General features: G+C 38.2%; 1 protein-coding gene across 1 annotated transcript in view; it reads right to left on the bottom strand.

The window, feature by feature from the left end:
* Positions 1 to 19008, bottom strand: part of LOC126968374 (uncharacterized) — a 220972-nt gene that overhangs the window by 3603 nt on the left and 198361 nt on the right. The window contains exons 6-14 of the mRNA XM_050813371.1: positions 16961 to 17085; positions 15433 to 15561; positions 12019 to 12187; positions 11119 to 11282; positions 10552 to 10719; positions 8987 to 9189; positions 8099 to 8264; positions 3691 to 3821; positions 1351 to 1477 (exon numbers count right to left, since the gene is read on the bottom strand). Coding sequence (XP_050669328.1) covers positions 1351 to 1477; positions 3691 to 3821; positions 8099 to 8264; positions 8987 to 9189; positions 10552 to 10719; positions 11119 to 11282; positions 12019 to 12187; positions 15433 to 15561; positions 16961 to 17085 — 1382 coding nt within the window. The remainder of the gene's footprint in view (positions 1 to 1350; positions 1478 to 3690; positions 3822 to 8098; positions 8265 to 8986; positions 9190 to 10551; positions 10720 to 11118; positions 11283 to 12018; positions 12188 to 15432; positions 15562 to 16960; positions 17086 to 19008) is intronic.

A 19008-nucleotide genomic window follows, 5' to 3' on the forward strand; every position in this document is an offset into this window, starting at 1 on the left:
AAATAAGGGTTCTTTTCCGATATTTGAGTCAAAATAAAAGGGTAAAAAGGTAACTTTTTACAATATTTCGAGAAATTTTTTATTTTTGTAAAAGATAGAAATAAAAAACCAAACCTTGGTTTTTTGAACTTTTCACATAAACTTTGAGGTTATGTGAAAAAAAAGTGAAAACCAAAGTTGTAGATCTTTTTATTACCTACAACTTTGCCATTCAACTTTTTGCCATAGGACTTGTGGTTTTGCCGGGAATCGAGATAAACCGTTTACCTAAAAACACCCCCCCTTTTCCACATCCCGTCCTCAGATCGCCCGTAATTCATCTTTCCTTTCATTTTTTTTATATTCTCGTCCTTTTCCAATGGGTTTCATACTACTATTATTTTTTTTGGTTTCAAAAATTATCGACTCTGGTCTATTATCTGTGTATGTTAATGTATACATATATACAACACCTATCGGACATTTTTGACGAACTTTTAAAAGGTTATTGGGGGCCTGACACCATAATAATATAAATAATAATTAAAGCTTCGATTAAGGATTGGTCTCCGCTGCACTCCAACTACATACCGCAGGCGTCGCAAAGTGCGGCGACTAATACTATGCCCAAGTGGGGGTACTCGAGCCAGTCTCGAACAATGTGTGACATTGACGTGCCACATGTTCTCTAAAACTTTTCTAATAATTGAAGCTAAAATGCCGGGTTGCGTAGTAAAACTTTGTAAAAATAAATACAAGAAATAAGAAAGACACTGGGATCACATATCAATAGGTATTTTGTATTTTATTAATTTCAATGTAAAATAACACGAAGCGTATGTTACAAAATTTTAAAGATGCCATTGAGTGTCATGATGCCACGCACACAAGCATCTATGCCGTAACTAAAAAGTTATTGTTCTTAGGTAGTTCCGCATCTAGTTGGAGCGCAGCGGAGACCAATCCTTAATCTAAGGTTTAATTATTATTTATATTATTATCCTGTCATATTGCGCAATTTAAAAAAAAAGTGCCTGATAAAAGGATTATTCTGATAGAATAATGTATGTATAAAAATACCTTTATTATATTTTTTTTTTTTAGAATTAAACTAAATCTTATAATTTCAAAAATTATTGTGCTTCTTACACTAAAATATAAGTTTTAACGATGAATTTGTATGGAAACAATAAAAATAAATTTTTGTGTATAACATTGACTTACAACAAGACTCCGAAACGCCTATTAAAAGGTCGTCAAAAACGTCCGAGTGGTGTTTTTTTTATTTTTTTTTATTTTTGTATTTATTAATCTAATCCTTAATCTTATTATTAATTAAACCCAATTAGTTTTAATAAGTCAGTTACTCACCCTCTTCTTTCCATTCTTGGTGGTGTGTGAGGGAGACGCCTTATCCCCGTGTTTGTTCGACTGTTCCTTCTTGCTGCGATACGACCGAGTTCGCAGCGCTACTTTCTTCTTCAAAGGAAGCTTAGACCTAAAACATTTATCCAACACTTACAATATACTAGCGTATAGGTTCTTAACGTGGGCGATAACGCCCCCTTGTGGGCGTTTGAGACTTTCAGGGGGTTAGTAGAAGACCCAGAGAAAATTAGGGGGCATTGAGATGGCGCAGATGGGGCGTGGATAGATTAAAAAATATTGTCTAAAAAGACAAAAAAATACACGAAAATACTCTAGAAAAAAACATATTCTCAAAGAGGGCTGTGAGCAAAATAATGTTGAGAAACTATGTACTAGCGTATATACTAACAAATTGTTGAAGTTGGAACATCTCTAACGGAGATACAGATTATAGAAAACCGATTTCGATTGATAAGTCGTAAACAGTCAGCCACGCTTGCAATTAGCTCCTTATTCAAATTCAAATTGAAATATTTTTATTTTAATAGGATGTGACAACACTTTTGAAAGTCAAAAATGGGCGCAACAAACTCAGCGGGCTTCTTTTTTCATCATAGAAATATGTTTACAAAGTAATATTGTACAATTATTAAACTTAGTTATTAATAGCCTGAGGGCGGTCGATCCATTCTCAATCTGTGGAACCACACAAATGTTTTTCAACAATTCTTTTGAATATCGTAATACTTTTGTTTTGAACATTTTCTGGGATCTTGTTGTAAAAACATATACATCGCCCCACAAAAGACTTACTAACTCGACTTAACCGAGTTCCTCAATGTGCTTATGAACATACAGAACATCATTAAGAATAAAATATGATGGGTGGCATGCTTATGCTAGATTGCACCAACTAACTTATTAAAAAACATGTTATAGTACCGGTTAAGCAAAAAAAGTAAATTGCACCATTTGATAAATTTTAGATGACGTCATAACTTTAACTGGTAATCGTAACCGTCCAATCTTCGCCGTTTAAAGCTATTGTTAATGTTAAATAGCTAAATAGCGACCTTTCAAAAGCGTGAAATAAATATTAAATATTGACTTGATATTCCACTTTTTTACTTTAACTATGCCTAGGAATACGTGGTTGCAACACCTTTCGCAGTCTATGTTAATGTCAGCGTTACTGATAACGTTAAATTTGTCTAATACCTTAACTATAACAGCTAAATCTTAAAGCTTTTTAAATCTGGCAGTGTAACTGATCCTTATAAAACTAATTCTTATTAATAAATTATATCATCACGGTCTACAGGGAGTCTCGTTTAAACTGTTAACTTCATATTTCCATGGAAGAATCCAATTCGTAAATATAAATGGAAAGCAATTCAGAGCATTGCTTTTTGAGCTTCTTTGGTGTCAATAGGCGTGCCTCAAGGCTCAATACTGGGACATTTCTTGTTTCTGGTATATATTAACGATCTGGAATTTTTTATAAATAACAAGTATCACATAGTCTTGATTGCCGATGACACATTTTTGTTATTTAGAATCAAGCGTCAGTAAGATAAGAGACCCCGCAAACTGCAGACTTTCGATCGGCCGATGGTTTGGTTGAGTTCGGCTGTTAAGTGCGCACACTGGCCCGACTAAACAGTTAGGTCTGTGATGAGTGCGCACACTAGACAACTATCGGCCGACAGTTTTAGGGACGATTCGCTATTAGTTTTAAATCGGCTATTGATGAGTCTGGCCGACTAAACAATCGGTGGTGTGCGCGCCTAGAAGAGCGCTGTACTGATTTAACAGTCGGCCGATAGTTTGCTGACGGTTCAGTTTGAAGGCAATCGTGTAGCCCATCAAACTTTTTTGTCGGCCAATACCGAATCGTTATAATATGCGCACTCTCATACTGATTAAGAAACCAACCAAACTATCGGCTGATCAAAAGTCTGCAGTTTGCGGGGTCTCTTAGTGTGATCAAATTAATAACGCATTTTTAGGAGTATCAAAATGGTTCAATGTGAATAATTTATTATTTACGTTGCCAAAATTAAGGCAGGTACACACAAAAGTAAATGTTAATGACACAGAGTTGAAAATTTACGATAATGCAGTATTTTTAGGTGTAAGAATTGTCTATTTTAGCTATTTTCATAGCTTTATGTCGTATGGCATTATATTACGGGGGCGGGGAATTGCTCCCGCTCTTTCCCCAGGCCCAGACTGCGAGCAACTCGCGGTCTAATTGGACAATTATTAGATCAGCAAATATATCGCTAGTATATTTATATTCTGTTTCCAAACCGTGGGTGATCTGAAAGGACTTGAACAAACCTGACAGCGGTGTGAACGATCATCTGGTCGGGGCCGTCAGGCAGCCGGACGGTTTCTGTGGTGGACGAGTGGATGATTGTGACGGACTTGATCTTCTTGGAGTGGCGACCGAACAGGCGCGTGCTGGCCACCTGAAAACATATACTCAGCTTTGGACAACACCTTAGGAACAATCATAAGGTACCTGCTTAGAGGTATCTCGCACTTCACATGCCCAGCAGTTTCGTAAACAACCAGCGGGAGACTCCTTTGCACAGGTTGTCGGCTATCTAGCATATCTATGTACCCACAATCTTATGGGCGCCTATTTCTTCCGTGAACTATTCTTCTTTATTCTGTACGGTAGCTGTGATATAATTTAAAAATACGCTAATTATATTTGAGGGCATACAAGCACTATTACACAGCTTGCGAATCGGTCTGGTGTTACTTGGTCAGACAAAATTCGGAATGAGTACATCCGAGGCACCTTTAAAATTTCATAAAATGCAGGAAGGCCATTTACCAGTGGGAGGCTCCTTTGCACAGGATGCCGGCTAGATTATGGGTACCACAATGGCGCCTATTTCTGCCGTGAAGCAGTTATCTGTAAACATTACTGTGTTTCGGTCTGAAGGGCGCCGTAGCTAGCGAAATTACTGGGCAAATGAGACTTAACATGTTACGTCTCAAGGTGACGAGCGCAATTGTAGAGCCGCTCAGAATTTTTTGCGTTTATCAAGAATCCTGAGCGGCACTGTAATGGCCAGGGCGTATTAATTACCATCAGCTGACCTTCCTGCTCGTCTCGTCCCTTATTTTCATAAAAAATAAACTTGTATATAAATCATGTTTATTGTTTCATATTTCCTACACCGTTGACTAGCTTACATAGCAACAGCGATATATCGAAGATAGTTAGATAAACTACTATTTACTTCAAAAATTTGATCAAGAATATATGACATGAGATCGAGCATTAACATAATGACATAGATATAATTAGAACAAAATTCAAAAACATCAACATGTACTTGACTATATTTTGAACTAGCTGTTGCCCGCGACGTCATCTGCGCCGGGGCTAAAAAACAGCAAAAATACTATACCTCCATCTAGCGTGACAGTAGTAATCTATAATATGTTTTTGCGTTCGGCCCGGACATATACAGAGACATACATTGCTGGCGACATTAAATGAACGCACGGGAAGAGCTACTTAACCTTAAAAAATAAATTAAAATAAATAATTGACATGTAGGAAGTTTGAAATTTTCAAACAATGAAATTATACATTTAGAAAATAACTTTTGCATTACTCATGCGGCTAAAGTAGTATCTTGGCACTCGCTGTTGCGGTTGGAAAAAAGCCGTTTGGCTATTTTAAAATCACGCGTGAGTTTTTTCGTAAATAAAACTGTTGGTTTAGTGCGAAAAGTTTACTTATAGCACGAAAATTATACTTGGCACGCGTATTTAGATAAAATTACCAAAATAAATAAAATAATAACAAAAAAAAAATACAATCGAAATATCAAAACTGAATTGAGGTTGATGCGTCTGACAGTTTAATTTAATATTTTTTTTATTTATTATATACAGACACTTTATCACATAATATTACATCATATTTGGTCCCTACACTAGGCGTAGCCTGTCCTGTAGGCAACCAATTTACATTCTATGGTTAACAATATGAACCGAAAGGTCAAAAAGTGCACTCTGTATGTGTGTGGGGGTGTGACTGAGTGTGACTGAGTGTGAGTATCTGATTAATCATGTTACAAAGTATTAACATTATATGAATGCTCAGCTATCACTTTAAGAATAGCTTTAATGTCTGCATAGGTGTGTGTGTGTGTAACCATCTCTGTATTTTAAATTTGACCTGAATAAAATTATATTTAAGTAACAAAAGTTTAAAAACGAATATGGAGTCGGAAATAATACATAAATCGTCGCATTTGTGATACAAAATAGTATGTGCAACTTGTGCGACATTTCCCACTCAAGCGAATGATCAACTTCCCTATCGTGGGCAATCGACAACTTGACGCACGGGTTGCACAATAGGTATAATATTTAATCACCCTTACTTGCAGGGGGGTGCAACTTCCCTACATTGGCACATGAAAAAAATTTGAATTGAAAGTGCTGCCACCTATTCTATTAGGTACGCTGCAACTTCACCACGATGGCGATAATTTAACATACATGATAGATGGATGGATGGAGCTAGTGATAGCTCAAGAAAGTTAGCCCCCCAGATTTTTTATTTTTTTTTATTACATCGTTAGTTCGCCATTTGTTCTTGATTGTTCTCTATAAACATTTGTTTGTTCTCGATTTTTTTTTTAAATTTGCAATTCATTAAAATTGGTTAGGTTAGGTTATGTTAGAACAGTTAAAACAACGCACGAGCGGAGCATAGCGTGCCGCGGCAGCGGCCGGCGAGTGCCAGAACCAAATAGTAGGCGTTTCCCCCCATTTTTAATTAATTGTTTTTAAATAAACAACAAAAGAACAAACAATTATTTATAGCGAACCATTAAGAACAAACTACGAACTAAGGATATGCGATATTGAAAATTCAAAAATAGAAAAAAATTTTTTTTTTGCGGGGCTTAACTTACTTGTTAAAGACTTGACTATCGTGTTGTAATCATTGAATTGCTCTCCTTATTTAAAGGTAACTGCTGAACTTAATTAACGAATAATAATATTCACCCACACAATAAAAACATCAATATGCATTCAATACGGTCTACAACAATAGTAAAGAGTAAAAACTATGAACATAATTAGCGCCATCTAGCGACGGTACGCTAAGAGCGTAAAAATAACGCAGCGCCATCTCTTGGCCTGGGTACACTGATTTTACAAAATAAAAACATGAGTTGCACATCTATCTCTAGCATAAACTGTATTATCTATGCTTACTTGGGCGCTATTCACCTACGAGTTGTGACGGCTACGGCGCGGCGTGGAATAAGTAGGTGTCAGTGACTACGCTAGCTCGCGGCTACTAGATTCCTTACAGGATGTTCCGAAATAATATTATTGATTTTTTTAATTTAGGTGATTTTTTTATTTTTATGATTACGGTTAAGTAGCTCTATCTAATATATCTCTTTAATGTCACCATTGTAGCGCCACACCCATTGTAATGTTTTTCGTTTGGTACTATTTTATTATGTTTGTATAGATGAAATGAAGAATATTCAAATTAATTATGAGTAAGTATCTATGACGGTAGCATACGTTTCTCAAGCGAATTTAAAATTAAAATGATACCTTTGTAACTTATATTTAATTAATCGTTTCGATTTCAATAGCAGAGTCTAAAACTCTGCAACACTGCTGTAGAACAAAACAGAAATTAAATTAATATGAACACTTTTATAACGTAAAAAATAAAAAAATATAAATTTTCTTTAAGTGATTTAATTCGACTAATGATAAGTTTTCACTTTTCTAAACAATCTGTGATTCCTCTGTTGTTGCAAGAGAATGCGGGCGTCGGTGATCACTTAACACCAGGTGACTCATACGCTCGTTTGTCCTCCTTTTCCAAAAAAAAAATTTAAGTTTTCACTTTACATTATCAGTTATGACCCAGACTTCTAGGATTAACAACACAAATTAAAATTAAAAACAAAATTTTTTAAAAGAATCCGGGACTCGAACCCGCGACCTCTCGCGTTCCGTGCGAGTGCTCTTCTTCCGAGCCAACCGTTTTGTATGTTTTGTTCAACTCTCAGGTTGTGGTTTCAACTATAGGTTCTATTTTACTTTACTTTGGCTCAATGGAAGAGCGCTCGCACGGAACGCGAGAGGTTTTAAAATTCTCACTTTTCTTCTAAAAAAGGATGAGAAGTCTGCTGAAATATATAATTAATTAGTACGCTGGAAGCATATACTTCTTTATATAAGCATATCAAAACCATAATGTAATGGATACGATGGGTAATAGTGGGCGATTGTACAAAATAATTTACGCTTCTTCACCTAACTTCGACTTCTATGTGAAATATTTAATAGGTACTTTAAAAATAAATTTAATCCACAAAGGAAAACAAGTAATATATACATAGTTGCAAAAATAAGATATTAAATGATAAAAATCGTCCAGTTACAAAAATTTCGGATAGTTTTAAATTTAAAATAACATTGACACATATTATCTTTAGCCCAAACTAGGCAAATCCTGTGCTATAGGTTGCAAGACAACGATATATTTAATACGATATACTTACTTAAACAAACATAAATACATATAAACATCCATGACTCGGAAACAAACATCCATATTCATAGTATAAATGTTTGCTCCTACCGGGATTCGAATCCGGGACCTCTAGCTTAATAGACAGTGTCACTAACCACTGGGCTATATGGGTTATCATCAAAATACACGTGGGGAACATACCAGGAGAGCAATAACGGCGAGCAGTATGAGGAGGACCGCGTACCAGTGCCGCAGCACCCAGCGCTTGAACCCTGCGATGCTCTCGTCGGACAGCAGCAGCCTCCGGAGAGTGGCCAGCGGACCTGATGGGTCCACCTCCCGACAGCGTTGGAACACGTCGCAGTACCTGATTCATATATCTTATATATTTAAACGAGCAATTCTTGTATATATATAATCTGGATCTCGGAAACGGCTCCAACGATTTCCATAAAATATAGTCCCCATACAAGGGATTTCAAAATCTAGTTAGAATAACATTAGAATACATTTAAATACAGGTAAATTTCGCCAATTATACAATACTATAACAGCTCAGATGGGACATTGGGTGACCCGGAAAGCAGAAGACCCCGGTTCGAATCCAGATGTACTATTAGTTTTTTTTTTGTTCAAGTTTTGTACATTCTTAAAAATCAGATCAAGGCTCGGTCGTCCAGATATTATAATATTATAACCTTAAGTACATATATACAGGTCCAATTTCGGGAAAGAGGTCAATCGACGATCCAACTCGGATTGGCAGCGTTCGGGAACCTCCCTAAAATCTTCTCGTCCCAAATACCACAGTGTCTGAAGACGAAGGTTGTTCCTGTCGTCTCACATACTTACTCCCATGTTATATTACATAATACAGTCCTTTTGAGAAACAAGGTGTTTTAATTCAAGACCACCAGAAGCCACAACTGGAGCTTGATACTTAACAAAGGTTTTTAACCAGTGTGTGTTGCCAGTGATGACATACGGAACGCAGACGTGGTCGCTAATTATTAAGGGCCCTGGTTGAACATAGCGCGCATCTGCGGCAGCTTATAACTCAGTGTAAGCCTCACTTAAATGGTATATTACCCGTTATAGTCGTTGCAAGGCGTGCCAGGCTTGGCATACATGTCGGGGACGTCGTAGGGGGGCGTGTTCCAGTGGAAGGACGATAGACAGGGCGCCCCAGGACGACGGCAGCACAGCTCACAGGCCGCACGTGGGTCATCCGCCCTCGCCGCGCACTGGCAAGACTCCAGCCCGTACGCCAGGCAGATCGAACCAGTACACTCCTGGGTGAGAAAAACCAAAGAGCACCAATAAGATCTTATCTTTTTTTTAATGAAAATAAGGGACGAGACGAGCAGGATGTTCAGCTGATGGTAAATGATACTCCCTGCCCATTACAATGCAGTGCCGCTTAGGATTCTTGAAAAACCCTAGAAATTCTGAGCGGCACAACGGCAGCTACAACTGCGCTCGTCACCTTGAGACATAAGATGTTAAGTCTCATTTGCCCAGTAATTTTACTAGCTACGGCGCCCTTCAGACTGAAACACAGTAATGCTTACACATTACTGCTTCACGGGCGAAATAGGCGCCATTGTGGTACCCATAATCTAACCGTAATCCTGTGCAAAGGAGCCTCCCACTGGTGCTATATAAGTATGTGGTGACTGGTGATAGTTCATAGCTATCACGTTCACCCTATTCACCAATTCTGTGTGGCATCAAAGGACACTGCACCAGGCAGTTACGTCCGCCTCCCTTACCTACTTGTTAACTTATGATTCATGTAAAGACACATAATTGAATAATATTATTAATATGTAGTTTAATATTTTATCTACACCCCTGCTTTAATTCCTGTATTAAAGATTCTAAAACAGTTAGGTTATTACCAACATTAAAACACCCAATGTCATATTATCCATTATCCAAACAAGTATTGTAATGAATTACAACACTCGTTTGGATGATAAAATGGTTACTAGGACTGGCTTTTTTAATGTTAGGAGTAAGCTAACTGTTTCAGAACCTTCAATAGAGGATTCATATTATGGGCGTAGATGAAGTCTTGTATGCAACTGTTGATAATTAGGTTAGTAAAACACGTATGTGATACTATTATCACACGAGGCGAAACTATATCCACACCCAGCTCTAGAGATATAATATTATAATAAAGCTAAATTTAAATTGTACTTATTATTCAAACAAAACAAATCTTATAACTATGTTTACAATACTATGACTACATAAAATAAAAACTATCATTTCGTGGCAGCGTACCAAGAATACTGGCAGCATTACCGCGTTGGATAGCAAGGCTGATCCGTTGACCGAAATAGCTGCCAGCGCTTGGGTTTCCAGTAGCCTTATAGAGGCGCGAAGATAGTATTTTAAACTCTCGACATCAAACGGCACAATGATGTATGACTCACTGAGACAACCATTTTTGCGACGCTTGCTGTCGTCGACGTCGACGTAACTTGGACATGAGAAGGAGCCAGAGTATCGATGCAAGTACCGTCCCACACCAGCGCCCTTCCCCGGGCCCAAGTCACCAGCGTAATTCCATCAAGACGCTTGCCATAACGCTATATATAATAAGTATATAGAATTGTCGGGGTGCCAGGACTAAAGATACTTACTCCCATGAAGCAGACGAGTTCCTTGTCACAGCGGGTGCGGTTGGGCTTGTGGCGACTGGTCGGGCATGCAGCACGTTTCCCGTCGCAGTGCGCCGCGTCTCGACACCCGTTGTCCGAGCGGCACTTGTCGCCGAACTTGAGCGTGCACGACGCCGTGCAGCACGGACCCTGGTGACGTCACACGATTCCAATCAAAATCAAAATGAACAAAGAGTGTTCATTTAGCTCAATTCTATTCTATTCTTCTTATTAAGATAAGGCCAAACTGGCCTCTAAAAAACTTGGTGCGTTTAGTAAGAAATGCAGATAGTACTTCGCTACAAGCTACCGCTTGCCATATGCCGTGAAAATTGGCCTGACATCGAGTACTCTTCTCACCTATAGACGGGCGCTTCCCAGTACCAGCTTCTTCCATTTGACCGCATACAACGAATAGCGGCTCGAATCATCGACAATCCCGATCGGCTTGTTTCATTGGCGTTGCGTACAAATGTGGGTTCCTCTGCATCTTCAACCACATTTATAACAAAAAAGGCGCCTGGTGGAAAATAATGTATATCAGCCTACCTGACTAGGACTACAGACGCTGTGCTCGGTGAGCGTGCACGGCTTGTAATGTGGCCGGACGGCCTGCGGTCGACAGCACACATCGGTGCACTCGGAGGCCCAACCGCAGTCACACTCCTCCCCCTCCTCCACCACGCCGTTCCCGCAAATAGCTGGCTGCGGTTCTGTAAAAACATTGAACACTTGTGAGTCCATTTCATTATAAGTATAAAAGGGCATTGTCTCAGATTTGCCTACAGTGATCCTGAAATTCGGGCATATTGCTCGCAGAAACGAACACAGATAGCCTCGAAAGACTGATGGTGACGGGGAAGGTAGAGCGGAAAAAACCGAGAGGCCGAAGTCCGAAGAGATGGTCGGATCAGATATACAGACATCTGGATGTCCCTGTCAACGTAGCACTGCACCGGGCCGATCGTAACCGATGGAGGCGTGCTATGGACAGTCTACGGAATCATGATCGGCATATGCAAGCACAATTATTTCCGTTGTCCGCATTATCCTTTTGGAGTATGTACTAATGCAGACACGCATATTTTGTTAGTTATATAAAGAATTTTATTATTAACTATTATTTCTATTATATACTTTACTTTTTTAAAAGCTAACCAATGTTGGTAGGCCTTCCACAAGATTGACCAATGATCTGGTCAAGATCGCCGGAATAGGTTGGATGAAGGCGGATATTTATCTATACAAAATGAAGTTCAAACCTAGCAATCCTACGACTTATTAATTTATGGTTAAGTAACCAATGTTGTTGTATATTTTTCTATCTTCTCCCTCAGAGCGCCTTTTTGTTTCCGAAGCGATGGTAGTGTTTGAACTAACATCAAAAAGAATTCTAAAGGAATCAATTTTGAGATAATAACTGCCTTTTAAAAAGGAAGAGCATTTTACCTGTGAAACATCCCTTAGAAGAGCGTGCTTTGTTGTTGAGTACGGGGTCTATGGCGCGCAGTGAACATGGCGAGAATTTATTATTGTTCTTGCGGTCGCCGCTGGTTGCTCGGGCGAACATGATATAGTTGCCGTCTTCGCCAAAAGGGGTGCACACTTCAGGGTCATGCTGTAAAAATACATTAATGCGTTGAGTACAAGATAAGACTTCTCATTTCGCTTCAATACCAAGACAAGACTTTCAATTCAGTTAAATACCACCAAATTCCAAATTCCACACTCCTACTACCTACTGATGGAGTCTTATCTTAGTGAAAGAAAGTCAAGTAAAGCTCCGTGATGCAAGATTTTCCCTTTTTAGCTGAAGGGCCGGAGTACCCCAAGGCTCCGTACTTGGTCCAGCATACAGTCCTCTACAACATATTGCACAACCTTTGCCGATGATGCGGCATTCCTCAGTTGTAACATTGACCCCAATGAAGCGACCAGGCATTTACAAACTCAGCTCGATGCCACTAATGCTTGGCTGACCAAGTGGCGCATAAAAGCAAGCGCCCCGAAGTCTCACCATATCACATTTACCCTAAGATGGAAAACTTGTCCACCGGTCAATCTAGGCTCTGACACTCTGCCGCGATCAACCTGCGTTAAATACCTCCGATTTTATCTGGACCGTAGGATGGTATGGAAAGACCAAAAAAAACAAAGCGCAACGAAATCAACCTTAGATTCAAAAACCTACTCTGGCTTCTCGGTAGACAGTCTGCCTTATCCCTATCTAACAAACTTAGGTTATATTGCTCCATAATAAAACCGATCTGGACATATGGAATCCAACTGTGGTCGACAGCCAGCAAATCCAACATGATGTGCCTACAGAGAGCTCAAAACAGTATACTAAGGGTACTTTCATCGGCGCCTTGGTACGCTCGAAACCCGGAAATCCATACTCAATCAACTGTAAGACCCGATTGACAACTCACCTAAACCCGCTATCCAGTATGCTCTTGCAGCAAAATCTGATGAGAAGACTCAAGAGAGCCAATGTGCTACCTAACTAAGGGGAGATGGGGCAGTGGCTCTACCTTCGCAAACCTCAACCTCATGCAACACCTGATTATAGTCTTGAGGACTGATCGCACGTCTAAATAACGGAAAAAAAAAGTTAAATACAAGACTTCTGACTTCTTTTGAATACCAAGATAAGACTTGTGATTTCTTTTGAATACCAAGATAAGACTTGTGATTTCAGTTGAATTCTAGAACAAAACTTCTGATTTCAGTTGACAACGGAAATAAGATATCTGATTTCAGTTATAGCTTGGTATTTGATTTATGTTAATTGAAGACTTTAACTTCTGATTTCGGTTGATAACCAAGACTTCTGATTTCCGTTGAAGACCAAGTTTAAACTATGAATTTGAGCTCGTAAGTTTGGCTATCTATAATTTATTCAGGTATATGATTGAATATCGTTTTTTTTTATTTTTGTAAATCTATTGGATATAAACAAATGAAAAATCATAAAAATGTATTCATTAAATTATTGTATCTATATTTATAAAAAGAGAATGCATGTGTCTGTTGACCTAAAAATTGAGAACCGTTAGCCCAATTAAAATGAAATTTTTTACACATATAAGATTAGTAGAGTATAGTAGTAGTAGATTTCTCGTGGCAGGTATCGTCATGCTCGCTTAAATGCCTATGCTTGTGGCGGCGACGTGAGGCGGGTCGTTCCCTTCCCTAAAATATGGTCGAGGCAGGCGATGGCTGGCCCATGCGTCATGCTCGTGAAAGGGTGCTACTCGTGGGGGCTGGATGATCTTGTTACCGGGAGGTCTGCTTGATGTGTTTTTTTTATTATTATTATTTCCTTTAAAGTTAAAGTTATTATATATTTTATTTTATGAAATGCTCACATAATGCCTCTATTTATTCACGGTATGTGTGGATTGATGCATCTACTATACTCAATAACTCTTGTGTTTATAAGTATTAATTTACTTTTTTTGACTTACTCATGTAAGCCTTTCAGTTTTTGACTTTTGAGTATTTTTGTTGCGTCACTTTGCATATATTGTAATTGAAATGATTTGTAAAACAATTAAAATGTAAATCTTGACTTAAAAGAGTGGCAATGAGTTTCTTGCTACTTCTTCTCATTAGCTCAACCCTTTACGAAGTAGCGGTAAATTCAATAAGAAACAATATTTATATATATTTTTTGACATTCATAAGTGTCATTTTTGTGACCTACATGAATAAAGTGTTTTTGAATTTTGAATTTTTTTGAATTTAGTTATGTCAGTGCCGGTAGGTGGCGCTCGGGTAGCAGTTTTTTTATCTTTTTAACCATAGATCGAAATGGTGTGAAATTTTGTATACCTACTCTATACATGTGGCATGCCGAAAAAGATATACCTATTTTAGACCACGCTGACGAAGCTGTTGGAATAGGTAGTATTATATAAAATAGCCAAGATTATAAAAATAGTAAATTATAAACTTTGATAATCCCGTAAATTATGAAATAAATGAGTTTAAATAAAGAGTTTTACAATATAAAGCTCTTATTATTTTTCCTTCAATTTTATGTAAAAAAAAATCAATATTTATTCTGTTTACTCCATGTCTTATGGACAGCAGTGAAAAGTTTGAAAAGATTAGCCGATAAAGATGCCAATCTCTACCTAAGAAGCGGAGTTTACATCCACACAGATAGTCGGGCGGCTCTGTACGCTATAGACTCAAACAGAATAGTCTCAAGACTTGTAGACAGCTGAAGGAATATAGTCTGAATACTCTGGGAGGAATAAACAGAATTGCACTTATGGGTTCCAGGAATGCAGGGATCGAAGGCAAGCAATGCGCTTACGAACTTGCGAGAATTGGTGTTGAAAGCACTAAATTTGACCGTGAACCCTTATGTTCCACTTACTTTATCTTACCCTTTCTTCCACGTACTAGAAATCTGTGGAGTGAGCTTTCTTGTGCGGTCTTCCGGGACGATACGACATGGGTACCTTCAAAAAAATCGCGTACACCTTCCTTAAAGGCCGGCAGCGCTCCTGTGATTCCTCTGGTATTGCAAGAGAATTTACCGCATAATACCAGCTGACCCATACGCTCGTTTGTCCTCCTTCGCCATAAATAAAAATTTGGTGTCCGTTCCACGGAGTCTTGTTAAATCAACCCTTGATACATCATGTTCACAATAGTGTAAAACTCACATAAACTCTGGAGCAACACTCCGGGTTAAACACATTCCAAAACCCTAAGGCAAAAAAAGGGCAGTCTCTTTGTTGAAGGCGCAGTTGACAATGGGTGGCATTGAAGCAGGGCTTCACTTGAACTGTACTAAAGCCTCTTTACAAATCATAACCATGTGACATAATGAGTCGTATATCGTACCGGTGATCCAAAATTGTGACCAATTTCGTGTGCGAGCGTGACGTGCGAGACAGCAGGTGGAACGTGTTTGCCGTAGTTCAGCAGGGTTACTATCCCCGTGTTTAACGACTTCATGCTACCCCGGTAATGCTGTAACAGAACACAATGTATAAAGTACAAATACATATACAAATGAATGTATTATTCTGGGGTTGTATCGCGTGATTTTTGTTAGGGATATTCAATTAAATGACGTTCTATACACATATAAGGACTATTCACAGTCTGACAGCGAAACTACAATAGTGTGCTTTAAGACAATGTAAGCACGCTTTACGCCCTAGTCGTGTGTCAACTGTGACTGTCTGAATCGGATTCATGTTTTATTGAATTGCTGCTTATTGACCAAGTACATTTTAAGCAACTGGAAACGCGGCAAGCAAATGTCGAAGCTTATTATGGGGAAATTTCTGGCATGTTCCATGTTTTGGTTTTGTTTATATATGAGGTGATTTGTCTATATGAATGAGAATGTCTTTATTACTAACCGATTAATTTATTAGATAGTAAAACGACTGACATTGACTGACGGCGCGGGCGCATATTCGCTGCCCCGGCTCTCAACCTAAACCGTTGACTTTGCTGTAGACGCAACATATACACTTTCATAATAAAGTTAAAGCCGTTGTTCAGGCATTGTTAACAAATTCAAGACCTTAAAGCCTAATGCATACCTCCAACATAAAGGCCGGAGATACATCTCTTCGCCCTTGAATCCTAGACATTCATTAGGCATAGGTTCATAGACGATTGATGTGTCCAGTGTGTGACATGTTCAGCTTATGCAGCCCAGCGTACTGAGATTTGTCCAAGCGCGTAATAGGTATTGCGTACGTTTTCAACACTGACCTGTATAAATACCACTGGACAGGCCTTTTCATATGTTTGACAGCAAATTTTTTGTGCCTATTTGAAGCGCCACTCGCGAGCGTCTAGTGAACTTATTTTGACGCATAATACAAATGGCTGCGAAGGAACGTACAATACTCTGAAATATTTTTGCATTTTTAATTAATTTTATTAGTTTTCCGTGTTATTTATACTTCAAGAATCAACGTCAGAAAGTATACAATTTTTTTTCGCAGTAATTTCCCACTATCTAACGATGTTGCTGAGGTTGTCATCACTAGTTTTAGTACCGCAGACTCTCGCTACATGGCCAACAGCGCCAAAATGGCGAATATTAAACAGGCACAAAAGCACTTTAACAGCCGCCAGTCCAGTGGTATTTAGTAGAAATCAGTGGTTTTCAATCAATCGTGACATTTCCATTGAAGGACGAAGACGCTATTTTGGCTCGACTTCGCCAAGGCGACTTTTATAGGCGGATCCATACAATATCAAATTATTACAGAATCATTATAACAACTAATCAGAATTTATTTATTTATAATATTATAAAGTACAGCTTTTGATTTTTCTCTATATAAAAAAAATCTCATTCGTTGCCAATAGGTTTGCAAAACACGATACTTTAATAATTACTTACTCCATTTTTCTCGCAAACACCGCCTGCGTTCTTCAAATCGCCCGTCCAGGCCAATCCCAGGGTGCCCATTTCAAAGTCCCTATACGTAAACATGTAGGCAAGACAAAAAGCATCGTAATCCTCCTCTGCAATAAAACATTCCCCATTATTCCTGTTTGTCCTTACCGGATTATATTCCTATTATATTTATTTATCTTTCATAAAAAGGAATTGTTACGACGTAATAGTTTTATAGTTTCCCTCAGGTGGAATTTTGTGTGGACTCAGTGCTGTCCGGAAACCATTAAGTTTTATTACACTGAAGTCTCCTTCCAACGTTAGCGTATACATTGTAGGAAATATCGTTAGAAAGTAGCTTCTACTTACATCTATAACATAGTTTACCAGTGGGAGGCTCCTTTGCACAGGATGCCGGCTAGATTATGGGTACCACAACGGCGCCTATTTCTGCCGTGAAGCAGTAATGTGTAAGCATTACTGTGTTTCGGTCTGAAGGGCGCCGTAGCTAGTGAAATTACTGTGCAAATGAGACTTAACATCTTATCTCAAGGTGACGAGCGCAGTTGTAGTGCCGCTCAGAATTTTTGGGGTTTCAAGAATCCTGAGCGGCACTGCATTGTAATGGGCAGGGCGTATCAATTACCATCAGCTGAACGTCCTGCTCGTCTTGTCCCTTATTTTCATAAAAAAAAAAGTTATATGACAATATGACACTATGACGACCCATATAGCCGAATGGTTAGTGACCCTGACTACTTAGCTAGAATCCCGGGTTCGAATCCCGGTAGGTGCAATCATTTATATGATGTTTGTTTCCGAGTAATGGATGTTTATATGTATTTATGTATGTTTAAGTAAGTATATTGTATTAAATTTATATCGTTGTCTTGCACCCATAGTACAGGCTATGCCTAGTTTGGGGCAAGATAATTAATTGTGTAAAGTGTGTCAATATTATTATTCTTATTATAGTTATATATAAATAGAATAATATACTGTATTGGAGAGGAGAGTGTGCTATATGGTAATAATACAGTCATTAAGAAAAATTGCATAGAGACAAGATCTTTCCTCGATTTTTGTAGCTTCTAAAAATGATTGAATACTTTACTTTCATATCTGTATTGAAACAAAAATATAATAAACATTAGTATTGCCTAGTTTAATAAAATTTTAGTTTATATGCTCTCCATAAAAAGAATGGGAGTCATAAAGATTTAATCCACACTACGCTACGATTTACCCCCATCTACTTTCGCTTTAAGTTAGACTTCGATTAACTTATCACGTAATTTTTGTTGTTTTTTTTCATTTATAAAACAGTACACAAAGTTAAAGACAACTTTAACGTTTGATGGCGATATAACGCTTAATTTAAAATTAATTAATCGCGAATTTAAAAAACGATAGGTACTTAATTACATTATGAAACATATATATTATATATTTACCAGCGGGAGGCTCCTTTGCACAGAAAGCCGGCTAAATTATGGGTACCACTACGGCACCTATTTCTGCCGTGAAGCAGTAATGTGTAAACATTACTGTGTTTCGGTCTGAAGGGCGCTGTAGCTAGTGAAATTATTGGGCAAATGAGACTTAACATCTTATGTCTCAACGTGACGAGCGCAATTGTAGTGCCGTTTAGAATTTTTGGGTTTTTCAAGAATCCTGAGCGGCATTGCATTGTAATGGGTGGGGCGTATCAATTACCATCAGCGGAAAGTCCTGCTCGTCTCGTCCCTTTTTTTCATAAAAAACAAATATATTTAGAACTTACAATACGTTATTAGCATATTTTACTTCAGTTACAGTTGCATTAAAGTCACACATGTTCAGTAAAACTTTTTTAGGTTGGATTTTATACAATTGCTCATTTTTGGTGTTTGCCTGAGTAATTGTATATAATTAAAAAACTTTGATAATATACAAACTTTAGCTTATATAATATTTCGACACATGCGCAAATCCAAAATATCACAAACACGTAATACAGTAGTAAATCCAAGCCCAATTAGAGATATTAAAATATGACATCGTCAGCGTAG

The sequence above is a fragment of the Leptidea sinapis genome, chromosome 1 (assembly GCF_905404315.1).
Source record: "Leptidea sinapis chromosome 1, ilLepSina1.1, whole genome shotgun sequence".
Lineage (NCBI taxonomy): Eukaryota > Metazoa > Arthropoda > Insecta > Lepidoptera > Pieridae > Leptidea > Leptidea sinapis.